At 54.4% G+C, this 13,825-nt stretch overlaps 1 protein-coding gene across 1 annotated transcript in view; it reads right to left on the reverse strand.

The window, feature by feature from the left end:
* Positions 1-7,793, reverse strand: part of FGF2 (fibroblast growth factor 2) — a 39,473-nt gene extending 31,680 nt beyond the window's left edge. Inside the window, 3 exon segments of the mRNA XM_037058760.1 lie at positions 6,348-6,833; positions 6,836-6,928; positions 7,706-7,793. Coding sequence (XP_036914655.1) covers positions 6,348-6,833; positions 6,836-6,928; positions 7,706-7,793 — 667 coding nt within the window.
* Positions 7,794-13,825: the final 6,032 nt, after the last annotated feature.

Below are 13,825 nucleotides of genomic sequence, written 5' to 3' on the forward strand. Positions count from 1 at the left end.
GGTGCACATCTGCGAACGTGATGCTCGGTTCTGTTTCGCACGTGTCGAGTTGAGGCTGTGACGGTGTACCGGCCCCTCTAGCAGTGGGAGACTCAGGACTGACCCGGGTGGGAGGCCGGGCCAGAGATCAGGGAGGGTCTGCTGGAGGCACGGAGTCCACGGAAGGAGGGTGGGGGCCACAGCCAGAGCCGTGGGGGCGGGAAAGCCGGACGCCAAAAGATGGAGGGGCCAGAAGAAAACAGCTGGGCGGGGCAGGAGAAACCGGGGTGATGGGGTGCAAGAGAGCCAGGGAATTCTCTAGAAGACAGGGGCAGACGACAGTGCCCAGTGTCAGAACGAAGGTGACAAACTGGATACGGTCACACAACGGAACTGGCACACACCGGGGCCCGCAATGACTGACGTCAAATCCAGAGCAAAAAACAGAAAAGCAGATGAACCCAAGAGGAGAGCACAGGGTCCCAGGAGACGGGCCACAAAGAAAGAATGGACAGACAACGGGCGCTTACCTGGGGGACTCCCGTCACTCAGGACGGAACTCTTACATGTTCTCGAAGGCCAACAATTCCTCAGGAGAGTTTTAAACCCGTTCAGTAAATTAACCCTGAGGGTCAAGGCTAAGAGCCAGCCGCAGAGATGCCCAAACATCTCCCCAATCAACTGTGCTGCCTATGTGCTCTCCATAATTAACACGGGCCACGGGCCTCGCTCGCTGCCTGTGTCGCCGCACCAAACACAGTGTGTGGCCCACGCCGGTCACGGCAGAGCACCCTGGGGCAGTTTTCACCAGGGCCGACGTCACTGAACGCACCCTGAGTGGAAGGCACAGGACTTTCATGACGTCATTTACCTGGAGAAGTTGCGGTTTCTTCTACTGTAAGTCACCAGCACTGTGAACGGAGAATAGCCCGCTCACAGGATCCAGCCAGTTCACGGCTACGCTGAGCAAAGCCCCCTTTTAAAACCCGCTTCTTTCCTGGCTAATTTCAGTTATTGTTTAATTATACATTTTAATGATAAATCAATGTATAGCTTAATTATAGATTAAACCAGGAAACCTTCTCTTAACTGTCTGATTATGCCTGGAACGTAACAATGTCCATACACTTCCTCTCCAGGTTTTGATTTCCAGAACACCTTGAAAATCTGTGAATCTCTCACTTCAGAATTCTGTGGGATAATTTAGTTTAGAGGGTAAGTCAACACGGGGAAGTAAATGGCCCTTTGAAAACACACAAGCCCCGGGTTTCTGTGAATGAATGAGTAAGCATTAAGGACACATGGATCAACTCAGAAGCCACCCTACACAGGAAGACTGACAGACGGGATGAGACATAAATTAAACACTGAATATTGGCTCTCTGTTTCCTTCAGCCCCTCCAAATTTCCTCAAACTAGAACATATCCTGGAGGCACTGAGAAGAGACTAGTCTGGCTTCTAAGAACCACGGTCCACAGCTCAGGGGGTGAGGACCCCGGGACTTGCCACTGTTGGGTCTTCAGCCACGCTCCTGTGGCCACAAACCACCCGCCCCGGAGGGAGAGGCAGCGTGCAGGAGGGAACGCAGCTGACCTCGCAGATGCCCCGAGGGCCACAAAGTGGACGCCACAGCCACGCCTCCTGGCAATGCCGCACAGCTCTGCATCCACCGCGCAGCTCTGCACGGACAGCTGTTCTGGATGCTTTCCACCCCCCACCCCACCCCCCGCGTTGCACAGGAGGAGCACTGCCCACACTTAGTTAAGAGCAAGACCAGCACCCTGACTTCAGAGCACAGGAAAAGACGCGCTTGACCACAAAACAGAGCGAAACAGAGCTGTGCGGACAGAACACAGGCCTGACTGCCTGGATCTGCCCCATCCTCGGGGCCCCTGCAGGGCAGGCAGAGCCACAGCTCTTGCCGGAAAAGCACGCAGCAGCGGTGGCTGTGTGGTCACCATCCCACCGTGGCTTGTCAGTGACGGACCTAACAGTGCGAGTGGGACCTTAAACCGCCTCTTCTAACGCGACCGATGGTGATTTCTGAGAATCCACATGCACACGGATAAAGCCAGTTTTACAATTATATTGTGCAAAGGATGGTTCTTATTCCGATCCCATCTGTGACATTTTATTTTCAAATTAGGCTCACAGACCCCAGCCAGTTATTGAAAGGGGCACCATAAGTCAAAATGTGAAGACGCAGAAGCCGGTGGTCACACGCCACTGTGAAGGACCCATCACAGCCACAGGACAGACACCGCGAGGGCCCGCAGGGGCCCACAGGGGCGCCGCTGCTCCCAGGCTGACGTCACTTGGCATCACCCCCCGCCCATGGCCCCTGAGGTTTGGTAACACCTCTGACTCATGGAGTGCCTTTCATTGCTGCACGGATCACAGGATGTTCACTGAACGAGCTCCTGAAGTCTTACTTCATTTGTTTACTGCAGACAAAGAGCGTCACAGTAAAGGCCAAGTTCAGGAAGGCAGGTCGGTGGGGTCCACTGGTCAGTAGGAGCCAAGAAGGTGAGGGGACAAAATCTGGTGCCACCCGCCCAACGGCTGCATTTACGGGAAGGAGGCGAAGGAGAGACGGCTTTATCTACTGGCCCAGGGATACAACGGAGGCGACCTGCGGGCCAGGGAGAGGGGCTCACTCTGTCAGCACCCCGGAACGGAGGGCCCCACAACAAGGGGACCCTAGGGTGCTCACTCTGAACCGACAGCGAGATGAGGCTGCGGGCAGGCAGGGACAGAGGCGATGGGCCAGGCGTGCGAGACGCTCACTCCGGGCGTCACAGAGGAAACGGGCAGGTGAACCTTGACCCTCTTCTACAGAATGAGGTGGGCGAGCCAGAAGGTCTGGGCTCCCCCAGACTGTCACAAGCCCAGGGGTTTGTTGGGGTCGGGGCTGCGGGCAGGGATGGGTGGCAACGGCAGGCCCCTCCCGGGAGGAGCCCGAAGGCAGACCCACACCTCGCTGCCGTCACCCGTCCTCCGTGAGAACACCGGGGACACGTTTACCGCCAAACTGCCCTCCTCCACCCCACCCGCGTGTGCCGCTTACACCGAGCTGTTCTCGCCCCCGAATGCCTTCGCCAGGGTCACTGCCGTCGAAAATGCACACACCTCACACACCCATGGGCGTCTGGAAGAGGTACTGGAGTACCCGGGATGCCAGAGGACAGCAGGCGTGTGGCACGCGCCGGGGAAGCGGACTGTCACCCACACCCTCACAGCAAAGGAAGGCTCTCCCAGGACTAGGAGGAAAGGCAGCAACATGGGCCCCCTTGGGCGAAAGGGTGCAGGCGAACACCCAGGTGTGAAACGGAGCCGCGGGCACCCAGAAGTCGGAAACACTGGGTTCAGGCCCCTTCCAGCCGCCCTTCACTTCCACCTCTGTCCCCCCCACCCCCATCCCCTCCTCAGTGCTGGAGCTGCTTCCCTGCACCCATGGCATCTTTCTGAGCACCCCTCCAAACTGCTGGCCCCTCTGGTCAGCTCTGGGGGAAGAAACTGCATCACGATTTAAGTTACACTACGTGCTGAAATCCGACAAAAGCTGTCCTCTTGCTTTCAGAGGGCTCCACGGTTTAGACGCCATCAGAGCAGAAAGCGTTCACACCCAAGGAATCAATCTCCCGCGCAGACTCTGGGGCCAGCGGGATAGAAGGACTGGTGGGGGGAAGGGCAGCCCTGGGTTTTCAAGGTTTCAAACAGGTCTAGACACCTGAGCTACAGTCAGTGGGAAACTGCCAACCACCGGCAGTTGTGAGTGTATGCCGGCCGGTTGTGTTTCTTCCGGGGACTGGAGATAGGGCTCAGAGAAAGTTAGGGCGCGTCCACGCTCATGTTTTTCTTATGTCTTCCCACCAGTCTCCCCTTGGTCTGGTCGATTACCGGCATCATGCCTTTGACGTGCTGGCAAAATACACTGACTTTAAACTAAAGCCCGAGCTGGGCTGCACACGAGTGGCCTAAATTCACCGTTTTTAGGTTTGTGTTCTCGTCGGGCTACTGCCTGATACAAGGTGACTTCAAACAGCCAGCAGGCTCCGCAGGCCTGGAGGACTCCAGCACCTGTAGCAAGTTATCAAGAGGGCAGGGTTGCTCGCAGCCTTAGCCCTGCTAACACGTGGGTGGGAAAGGGTTCTGCTGGCATTGTGGGGTGTTCAGCAGCGCCCCGGGCTCACCTGCGAGGTGTCAGGAGTGCCCTTCAGGGTACGATGACCAAAAATACTCCTGGTATTGCCAAATATTCCCCGGGGGGGGGGGGGGCAAAATCACCCCCGTTTGAGAACCACCGAGTTATAATAAGATTACAGGGATGGCAGCCCAACCCACAGCTGGGAAGGAAAGTTAACCGTCGTTTTACGAGGGTTGGAACGTGGCCTGAAGTTCAGAATGATTCTCACTCATGAGCCCCTACAGCGTTCTGCTAACGGAAGCCCGGCATCCAAGACCACAGAGGAAAACACTTGGTTCAGCGACCTATAACGTGTCTGAGAGAAAAAAGAGTCTGGGGGAAGCCTGCGTGGACTTAATCTGGGGGAGTCCTCGGTCTTCTAGTCACAGAACAACGGGCCCCGCTGGAAGACAATGAAGCACCCGCAGCCGGTCCACACCTGAGCAGCCAGCCCAGCAGAGACCTCAGAGCAGGCTGCAGACGTGCAGGGGGCAAGCAGCGGACCCGCGCTAACCCGTGCACTGGCCTGCGAGCTTCTGTTCAGTTGGGCTGGGTAATGCGAGTGGCTGATAAAGTGCCTACATCACGGCAGGCCTGGAAAACAGTAACATTAACGACCTGCATCTTTTGCTTGTCGGTCCTTTGGACTCTGTAAAGACCCAGCCATGGTAAAAGCACATTTCCTGTCCTTTGTCAACTCAGGTTGGTGGCAGAGCTCTCTGGGCTTCCTCCTTCCACAGTGGGCGGCATTCATTAGCTTCCTAACAGAGAGTTAGCTCATTAGCTGGCCTCTTCTCAGGTAAATAGGCCATCAAACTCTCCACCTTCATGAAACCCCTGTAGGAAGGAGCACACACACACTTGATCTTTTTAAACACCGATTTGTTGTTCTACTGTATATATTTATGCATTTGTTGGTTGCTTTTTGTACGTGTCCTGACTGTAGATCAAACCCACAACCTTGGTGTTGGTGGACGATGGTCTAACAAACTCAGATACCTGGCCAGGGCTTGGAACGCACAGCTTCTAACACAGGTGTTTTACCTGCACCTACAGCTAAAATACCTCCTGGCCCGAGTCCTCTCCCTGCAAATCCCAGTGGTGATGCTGATCAGCCCAGCTCCTCGCTCTTCTTCCCTTTGGCCCCCCGGGGCTCTGACAGCGAGGCCCAGACCAGCGCCCACTGGGAACTCGCTGCAAACGTGAAGGATCAGCCCCCACTCCAGACCTAAGGAGTCAGCAAGTGGGGCCCCGGCTCCGCGGGGTGTTGTAACAAACCCTCGGGGAGGTCCCAGAGCAGCCTGCGGTCTGACGACCAGTGACCTGGGTAGCCTGGTTTTCACAGAACGAAGTGGCTGACGGAGTCTCCACTACGCACTTTATATAAAGTCTCAAGCGCCCCTCAACCCGAAGCAAGCTAGACTGTTATCCCTTCAGGGAAGGGGCACACTCAAGGTCCCAAAGCGAATCACCGCAGGTGGAAGATAGAAGTTTCTGCTGTGTTTCTCACTATTGAAACAAAGGTCTGTCGCATTTCACTCAGAGGTTCCCCCTCCTTATTTTTCTATTTTAACTTTTGGGCAGTTCGGGAGGGTGGGAGAGAAATGGATGGGGAGAGCTGTGTGCCAGCCGCTCGGGTCCTAGCGGATGGGCATTTGAAGGTGCGATTCGGTAAACTGTGCTTCCAGCAAAGGGCGCCTAACTCGGCCCCGTCCCCTCCTTCCTACCCAGGGCTGCCTGAGAGTTTGGAGAAGAGGTCGGGACTTGGGGCCGGGGACACGCCTCTCCTCACCGGAGGCCTCTGGGACGCAACGGGTTATCGGTGAGACGGGAGCCGGCCGCGCGCCCTGCGGCTCTGGGCCCAGGGGACGGGTTTACGGGGAAACCGGCACCCGCAAAGCCCGGGGGGTGCCCAACCCGACACCGCAGCCGGACGAGGAGGCGGCGGGCGGTGAGCCGGAAACCGCCAAGGGCCGCGCGGAAAGAAACCGCAGTCCCACTGGGTCTGAGTCAAGGGCAGACGGAGCGCAGAGGCTGGAATGGACTGGAGGAGGTACCCGGGAGACGAAAATGGGGGGCTGGAATGGACAGCAGGGTGCGCCCCAGGAAATGAAATAGGGGGGCTGGCGTGGAGAGCAGATGCAGTCCCGGGAGACGGAGGTGGGGGCGGCTGGAACTCACCGTGTGGGTCGCTCTTCTCCCGGACCCCGTCCACCCGGCCGTCGGGGTGGATGCGCAGGAAGAAGCCCCCGTTTTTGCAGTAGAGCCGCTTGGGGTCCTTGAAGTGGCCGGGCGGGAAGGCGCCGCTGCCGCCGTCGTCCGGCAGGGTGGGCAGCGTGGTGATGCTGCCGGCGGCCATAGCCGCCCCCGGACCCTGACGGGGTCCCCGAGCCCCTGGTGCCGCGCGAGGAGCCGCTGCCCCTCGGCCTCGGCCCCGGCCCCCGACTCGCTCCGAGGCGCGGCCCCGGCCCCGGCCCCGGCCCCCCAGCCTCCCGCCGGGCGGCGCTCGGCCGCGCCCGGGGGACCCCAGCCTCGCGCCGCTCGGCCCTGCCCTCCCCGTCGGCCCGGGAGCACAGGTCTGGGGCTCGGAGTCTCCTCGGCCACCAGTCTCCGTAGGGCCCGGGATCCTGTTGCAGCCGCGGGCAGCGCGTCCGCCGCTCTGGCACCGCCGGGCCTCGGCGTCACCACTAATACATCTCCGCCCCCGACACCCCCACCCCACGCGCGGCTCCCCGCCCTCCTAGCGCGCCGCCCCCTGCCCGCTGCAGGGTTTCGGGGCCGGGAGCGCGGGCCGCAGGACGCAGGCGCACGAGGGCGGCCCCGCAGAGGGGGGCGGGGGGGGGGTGGCGCGAGCGCGGCCCGAGGCGGGGAGGTGCGGGGGGCGCGCGGGTTCCACCCGGCTGGTTCCCCCGAAGGCGCCGCAGCCCAGCCCCGCGCCAAAGAACCACCGTCAGCCCTTCTCCGCGCTGCGGAGCCCCAGTGCGCAGCCAGCAGTGACTCAGCCTTTACAAGCTGAAGTGCAACTTGCTACCCCATTGTCTCCCGGGCCAGCGTTTCGGTGCCGAGAAACTCGGTCCAAATCCGAGAAGCAGAAGACTGGGAAGTGGGGGGCGGGGTCCTGGGTCGGAAGGGGGTTTGAACACATCTGCCCTTGAAGGAGAGGGGGCTCGCACTGCACTCAAACTGCTGCGATCGGAGGCACAGGTTGAAGTCGTTCACCGACGAGGGGCAAGGAGGCCTGAGGAGGGGAGTGGGCTGGGCTGCCAAGAGGAATGGTTTTCCTTTAACCAAACCAACCTGAATGGGGCAACTCGAAGACGAAGATGGGCCTCAAATCCCTGCGGTGGTAGATGCGCGTGCTCAGGCCTCGGTCCTAAACTGGCACTAACCACTGCTGAACGGTTGGGCATTTCCTGGAGACGGTAGTTTGGTGGAAATCCCGACCTGCGCGGAATTGGAGTTACTTGCACTTTGGTAGTTTGGGTAGAACGTAAGAAGCAAACTACCCGTCCATAAAACTCGATCCACGGAGCGCCCACGCGGCTCAAAGCTTTTCCGTAGGTGCGGCGGGAGATGCCCAGCGAGGTGGGAGACGCCGAGGGGCACAGACAACGCCAATGCAGCCATGGAGCGTGGAGGCCACGGGGAGTGAAATGAAGTGAGGTTTCCCAGAGGGGTAAGTCAGCGCGGGGGGCAGGTGGGGGTTAAGGAAAGCTTCTAGGAAGAGGTGAGAATACAGAAATTCCTCTACTTAGGAACATATTTCGTTTCAAAAGATGAACCCATGAGCGCATTTGTTCTGAGTCGCCAAGAGGGCTTAGCTCCAGATGCGTTTCTAGGGTGTTAGTTAGGAGTGAGAGCAGGCATACGCCGCCCTGGGCGAGTCTATGTTCTGTGACGCCTCTCTCTGAAATGGCCAGGTTTTTCCTGCACTGAAAATCTGTTAAGACAGCTCCCTCCCAGGTCTCCGCAAGTGTCCAAGGAATGCCCACTGCTACTGCGGCGCGGGAGGAAGGAGAGAAGACGGGAGGTGCTGGCACTATAGCCAAGCTGCTCAATCACTAAAGCCGAGTAGGCCGGGTGTGAGGGACCGACCCTGTTCCCGTTTCCGCCTTCTGAACTTTCCAGTCCTGTGTCATCCAACCCCCAGACAACCCCCTGAGGACCCCCTGAAGGGCCAAGAGGAAGGAATGTTCCAGTATCCAGACAGCCTGACATCCGTCGCCCAGGCAACCGGTCATGGGGGGGGGGGGGTGGACGGAAACACTGTCTGGGACCAGTCCAGAGGCCAAGCAGGCAGAGCTGATCCTTCTTGAGATCGTACTTTTTAATTTATTACAGGAACTCTTGGCTTTTCTTTCTCGTTTGGAATACCGTGGGTATCGNGGAAGGAATGTTCCAGTATCCAGACAGCCTGACATCCGTCGCCCAGGCAACCGGTCATGGGGGGGGGGGGGTGGACGGAAACACTGTCTGGGACCAGTCCAGAGGCCAAGCAGGCAGAGCTGATCCTTCTTGAGATCGTACTTTTTAATTTATTACAGGAACTCTTGGCTTTTCTTTCTCGTTTGGAATACCGTGGGTATCGCCTAGTCGTGTTTCTGTTCGCAAACCCTAAGACCCTTGAATAAATCTTTATCATTTCTTTCTAGCCAAAGAGTCCAGATTCTCTTTGAGTTCATTCGATAGGCAGCCCAGCAATTGCTCACAGAATTAGACACAGTTGCTGTGTGGCGTAGTAAGTCCATTTCTACCTGCACGTACAGAAGAAATGAGAGCCTGCGGGCACACTGAATGTGTTATTGGGTGGTCGGAGCGGCGTTATTCATAATAGCCCTGCGTGAAAACGACCGGAATGTCTAATAGCTGATGAATGAATAAACAATACACAGCCCATTTAGAGAGTGGCGTGTTTTGGCAATAAAAAGGAATGAAGTACGCGTACGTGCAGCAACATGAACGAACCTTAAAACATAATGCAAAGTCAAAGAAGCCAGGCAGAAAAGCCCACAGGTCGCATGATTCCATCTATACAAACTGCCCGAGGTACCCAAGTTCATGGAGACAGAAGCAGATGAGTGGTTTCTGGGCGCTGGAAGCAGAGGGAAGAGGGAGTGATGGGTGTGGGTTGTTTGCTCGTGTGTTTGTTTCAGGGATGAAAAACCTCTGGAATTAGATAGTGATGAGTATATTGAAAAAACACTGAACTGTATGCTTTAAAATGGTAAATTTTATGGTATGCAAATTATAATTTAGAAAAATAAAGAAATGCATGCTGAAGTAAAAATAAAATTTTTCTCTCATGAGGTTGAGAGGGAAAAAAAGACAGACAGACCAGGACAAAGTGACTGCAGACCCCACGAGCCAGCAGACGGCAAACGAACTGTTGCAGCGTTTGGACGGGCAGTTTGAAAGTGTGTGCATCAAGTCCCTGAAGTTGTGAAATTAAATATCATTGGACCCAGTGTTTTGGGTGCAGGAAATTTACTCTACACGAGTACATTTAACAAGCTTGCTGTCCATTACAGCATCGATTCTAATGAAGAAAAAATGAGAAACCAAATAGTAAAAGGTGAACGAACTAATTTGAACGGATCATGCTCTGTTCCTACTGACTGATGTGCTCCAAGTGGCCACACACACAGCTCTGTGGGAGAAGGCGGAGCGCGGAGGACTGCGGGCAATGTATTGTCAACCGAGAGAAGCAGCTGACAAAACCGCACCAGTGCCCTCTGTGTCCCATACACTCCCAGACACTTACTAGAATGACATCTGCTCAAATGCTAATCCTGGTCACTTTGGGTGGTGAGATTGTTTTTGCTTTATAAAAATAGCCTCCGCCTGCTCCCTATCACATCAAATATCTAAGATTGTATCTTGCCTATTTAATTGTTTTCTCATTTATTATCAGTCCCCTTGCTCCGTAGAAGACAAGACCCCTCACAGGAGGGATTTGTGTGCCCTCAACACTGGCATCCTCGGGCCTAGAGGCACTGAGCAGGGCCCCAAGGACGGTTTTTGTTTTTAATGAATGCATGCATTAATTTCGTTTTAAAAAGTTGTTTCTGAAAACCAGGCTCCTCATCTATAGCATGGTCAATGATTGTGGAACTCGAAATGTGAATCATTCTTCAAATGAATCCCATTTCCTTATGAAATCCCACTAAAGGGCATGCATGACTATCTTCTCCAACCCAGCACGTCAAACGTAACCCTATCGGCCTGTGTGTGTCCTCGTGATAACTATCGCCCATGGCGCGTGGCGGGGACAGCTGGCACTCGACGTTGTGCCCACCTGAGGCGGGAGAAGGGTCGGCATGTTTGCCTTCCATCCCAGGTGGCAGATTCTGGTCTCTCCAGAAAAATGTTCTGTGCCTGATGTTGACTTTGTGTCCTGGGTTTTAAAAAACAAGCAAGCAAAAAAAAAAAAAAAAAACCCCAAAACCCCACAACCGAAAACCCTGAAATAGCCAAGGCTTGATTGTGTCACCTTTGGCAATTTTATTTTTAAATATTGTTAAATATTTAAATATTATTAAATATCCCAACTGGATACCCGAGCTCCAGTCATTCACTGTCCTCGGGCATCCATCCGTGTGACTGCACCAGCCAAGAGACTGGGCTCCTCGTGTGAACCTCAGTTTTGCCTCCTGAGATCAACCACAAAGCTCAGAAGAGTCAAAACTCCGTGGCCCCCCGAGCCCCTCCTCAGCGACCTTCAGGGCTCCTCCGAGCACCGCTGGACAATCTGCTGAGGTTTGTCCTCACGTCTCTTCGAGCGAGGGGCACTAGGAATGGTTGTATTTATTCCTGTGCAAGAGTTGGATGGGAAGAGCGTGAATCAAAGGAGCCCGGCTTTCCTCACATCAATTTCATTCAAATACATAATCATCAATAAGCAATCTGTGGCAAAGACAGCCCTTCACAGGGGCTCTGTTATTCCTCAGATTCTACGTGATCTGCTCAGATGACAGAAAGTCTAATCTTGGTGTCCAGCTGTTCTTCCTTCACGTTAGTTTCAAGGGGCATCCTGACCCTCAATTTAGAGTACTTTTTTTTTGATGTGTAAAAACTAGGAAAAAACAAAGCCTGTCTCTTTAAAGCAACCTCGCAAGAAGTGGGAACCTGGATACACCTTCGGAACAGGCTGCTCCTGTTCCGGGAAGCTGCGTGAGTGAACCCTACAGTTATACACAAACTGAATGCAAGAACCCACCGCCAGTGCTGCCCTTGCTCTCGACAAAGTCAGAAGATCAGTGACACACTGGGAAAATATGCTGTGCCTGTGACACCCATCGGACTCCTCCAAATATAGGAAGAGGCCTTAAATATTAGTGAGTGAAGGTCCATGGGCAAAGGAAGAACAAGTAGTTTGTAGAAAAGGAAATACAAATAATATACATAGATAAGTACATACTATTTACCTAAAGCAATCCTTCAGCACATATAAATGAACTATAAAATGTGAACTAAATGCAAATGAAACCTAGAATGAGATACAGCGCTCTACCTTTCAGTGGCCACAGTCAGAAAGTTTCGTTCGAGAGCCGGAGGACACAGGTCCTCTGGCACCACCGGCGGGCCTCAGCACCGAGGTCCAGTTGCATTTGAAGTCAGCGCGCTGCCCAGTCCAGCGACTCCCTCCCCAGGCACTTGCCCCACCGCCACTCACACACGGGGACATGGCATGCACTGCTGCCTGGGGCATGGCTGCAAAAGTTTGAGAAGAAGCAATAAAAAATGGTCATCAGTAGACGCTCATAAAAGAAATTGTTGCAGCCGTGCGTTTACCGAGTATTTTTGTTGAAAGCCTGCCAATACGAGATGCAATTCTACAGCAAACAATGGCAGCTAGAAGAACGGAGTTGATCTACATGTATCGCTGTGGAATGATGTCCTTCTCTTTCAGCAACTTGCTTTTTCACTCCCTGCGCATCGTCGAAAATGTTCCGTGTTAGTTACATGTGAGCTACCTTGTTCACACTTTACCCGCTGCAGGGGATTCCAGAGTAGCGCCTCCGCGTGCCTTTACGCATGGCCTGGCCATGGTGCCAGGTTGGACACGGGTCCTTGCTGTGCCCCGCAACCCCAAGCGCACCGGCCCCCATGTGCCCATGTTCAAGTCTTTCTCCTCAGTTGTAACTAGTCACGGGTTTGTTGGGTCCCTGCTTTTCAGTTCTTGAGGACATGCACAGATCCACCCCCAAAAGTGACTCTCTGGACCCCAGCCTTGCTCCACACAATTGTAGCCCGTCAGGCTGAGAATGCTAGTTAGTGGCAGAGAGAATGAGATCGGAGTTGAAAAGCCATTCTACAAGTTAGAAAGGAGTAACTTGAAATTAGCAATAATGTGGATGCAAGCTAAATTCTATGTCAAAGGTTAAGAACAAGAACAAATGGGACAAGGGTAGCATGACGGGACCTGGCTTGGGAAAAGGTCATGTGAAAAAAAGACCACACGAAAGTTAAACATCCCGCAGCCTCCTGCCAGCCCTTCGACCCCTCTGGAAATCAGGTCCTAGGGCACACCAAGCACAAACACGTGCTTAGCAGAAACCAGGGGGCAGATCCCTGCAGGACAAGCCCACACGCCTGGTGTCACGGTCGAGCCCAGACGCTAGGAGGCCAGGGTTCCTCCGACCTCTGAGTAGGTCACACTCAGAACACTCACGTCGCAAGGGGATGTTTCAAGACAGGGCCACCTGATCCTCGTCATCATGTCTTGTGACCATCATGCAAACCCCCACACGCCACCAGTCCTTTGGGTCAAAGACTAAGAGGGCGTGATGGCAGGAGTGAGAGCCACGCTCTTCCTTCACTGTCCACACCGAGCGTCCGTGACTGCCGGCTCTTCCGCGGGCAGCCGCTCTAAATACAGGAGCAGGACCCCGTCGAGTTCCCCCATCTCCACGGCCCTGGCACTCTTCGTCGCTCCTCGAAAAGACTTCTGTTTCCCAGAAGTGTTCCCAAACATCAGTAACTTTGCCCCGACCATATATGGTCAAAAAAGCAACATGGGCCAGATTTACAGCTGTTACAAACTCCAACCCATCCACACGGGCGGATGATGGCCAGTATTTGTGTTTGGAGGAAAGGACTGGATATTTTTTTTCTTTCATCACCGAGCGAGCATCAGCTCTGTCCATGACCAAGTTCTCTGAGCTCTCGGCCAAAACTATGACTTCGCAACTCCCCAGCCAGTGACCTCAAGCCTGACCCTCAGCGGCCATCCCCTGGGATGCGAAAGGTCATTGGAACACCTCAGGTACTAGTCACTAGGAGGAGAGTAAATTTCATCTCGAATTAGTGTTCTTAAAGTTAAGGTCTTCCCACAGAAGTAATAGAAAGAATGAGTAATGATTTCTTTTCTTTTTTTTTTTTTTTAAAGCTGGAACAGGAGTTGACCAGACTTGAAAATTTCAAAAGTTTTTTTCCAGTATTTCTTCTATGGTTGGAAAATGCATTTCATTAGTTTAAACTCTCCAAAACACTACGCTGACTGAGAAGCCAGCATGATTACTGGTTTGTCCGGGTCTATGGAGATAAGCAGGAGGAGGAAAATACTACTGCGACATCCCCAGCTAGCAATTATTGCTGGTACCATTTTGCCAGTGCCTAAGGCCCCCTTATCCGCGGAGGGTGTCTTCCAAGGCCCCAGG

Source organism: Sturnira hondurensis, unplaced genomic scaffold (assembly GCF_014824575.4).
Source record: "Sturnira hondurensis isolate 20B ecotype Veracruz unplaced genomic scaffold, ASM1482457v3 Scaffold0010128, whole genome shotgun sequence".
In the NCBI taxonomy this organism is placed as follows: domain Eukaryota; kingdom Metazoa; phylum Chordata; class Mammalia; order Chiroptera; family Phyllostomidae; genus Sturnira; species Sturnira hondurensis.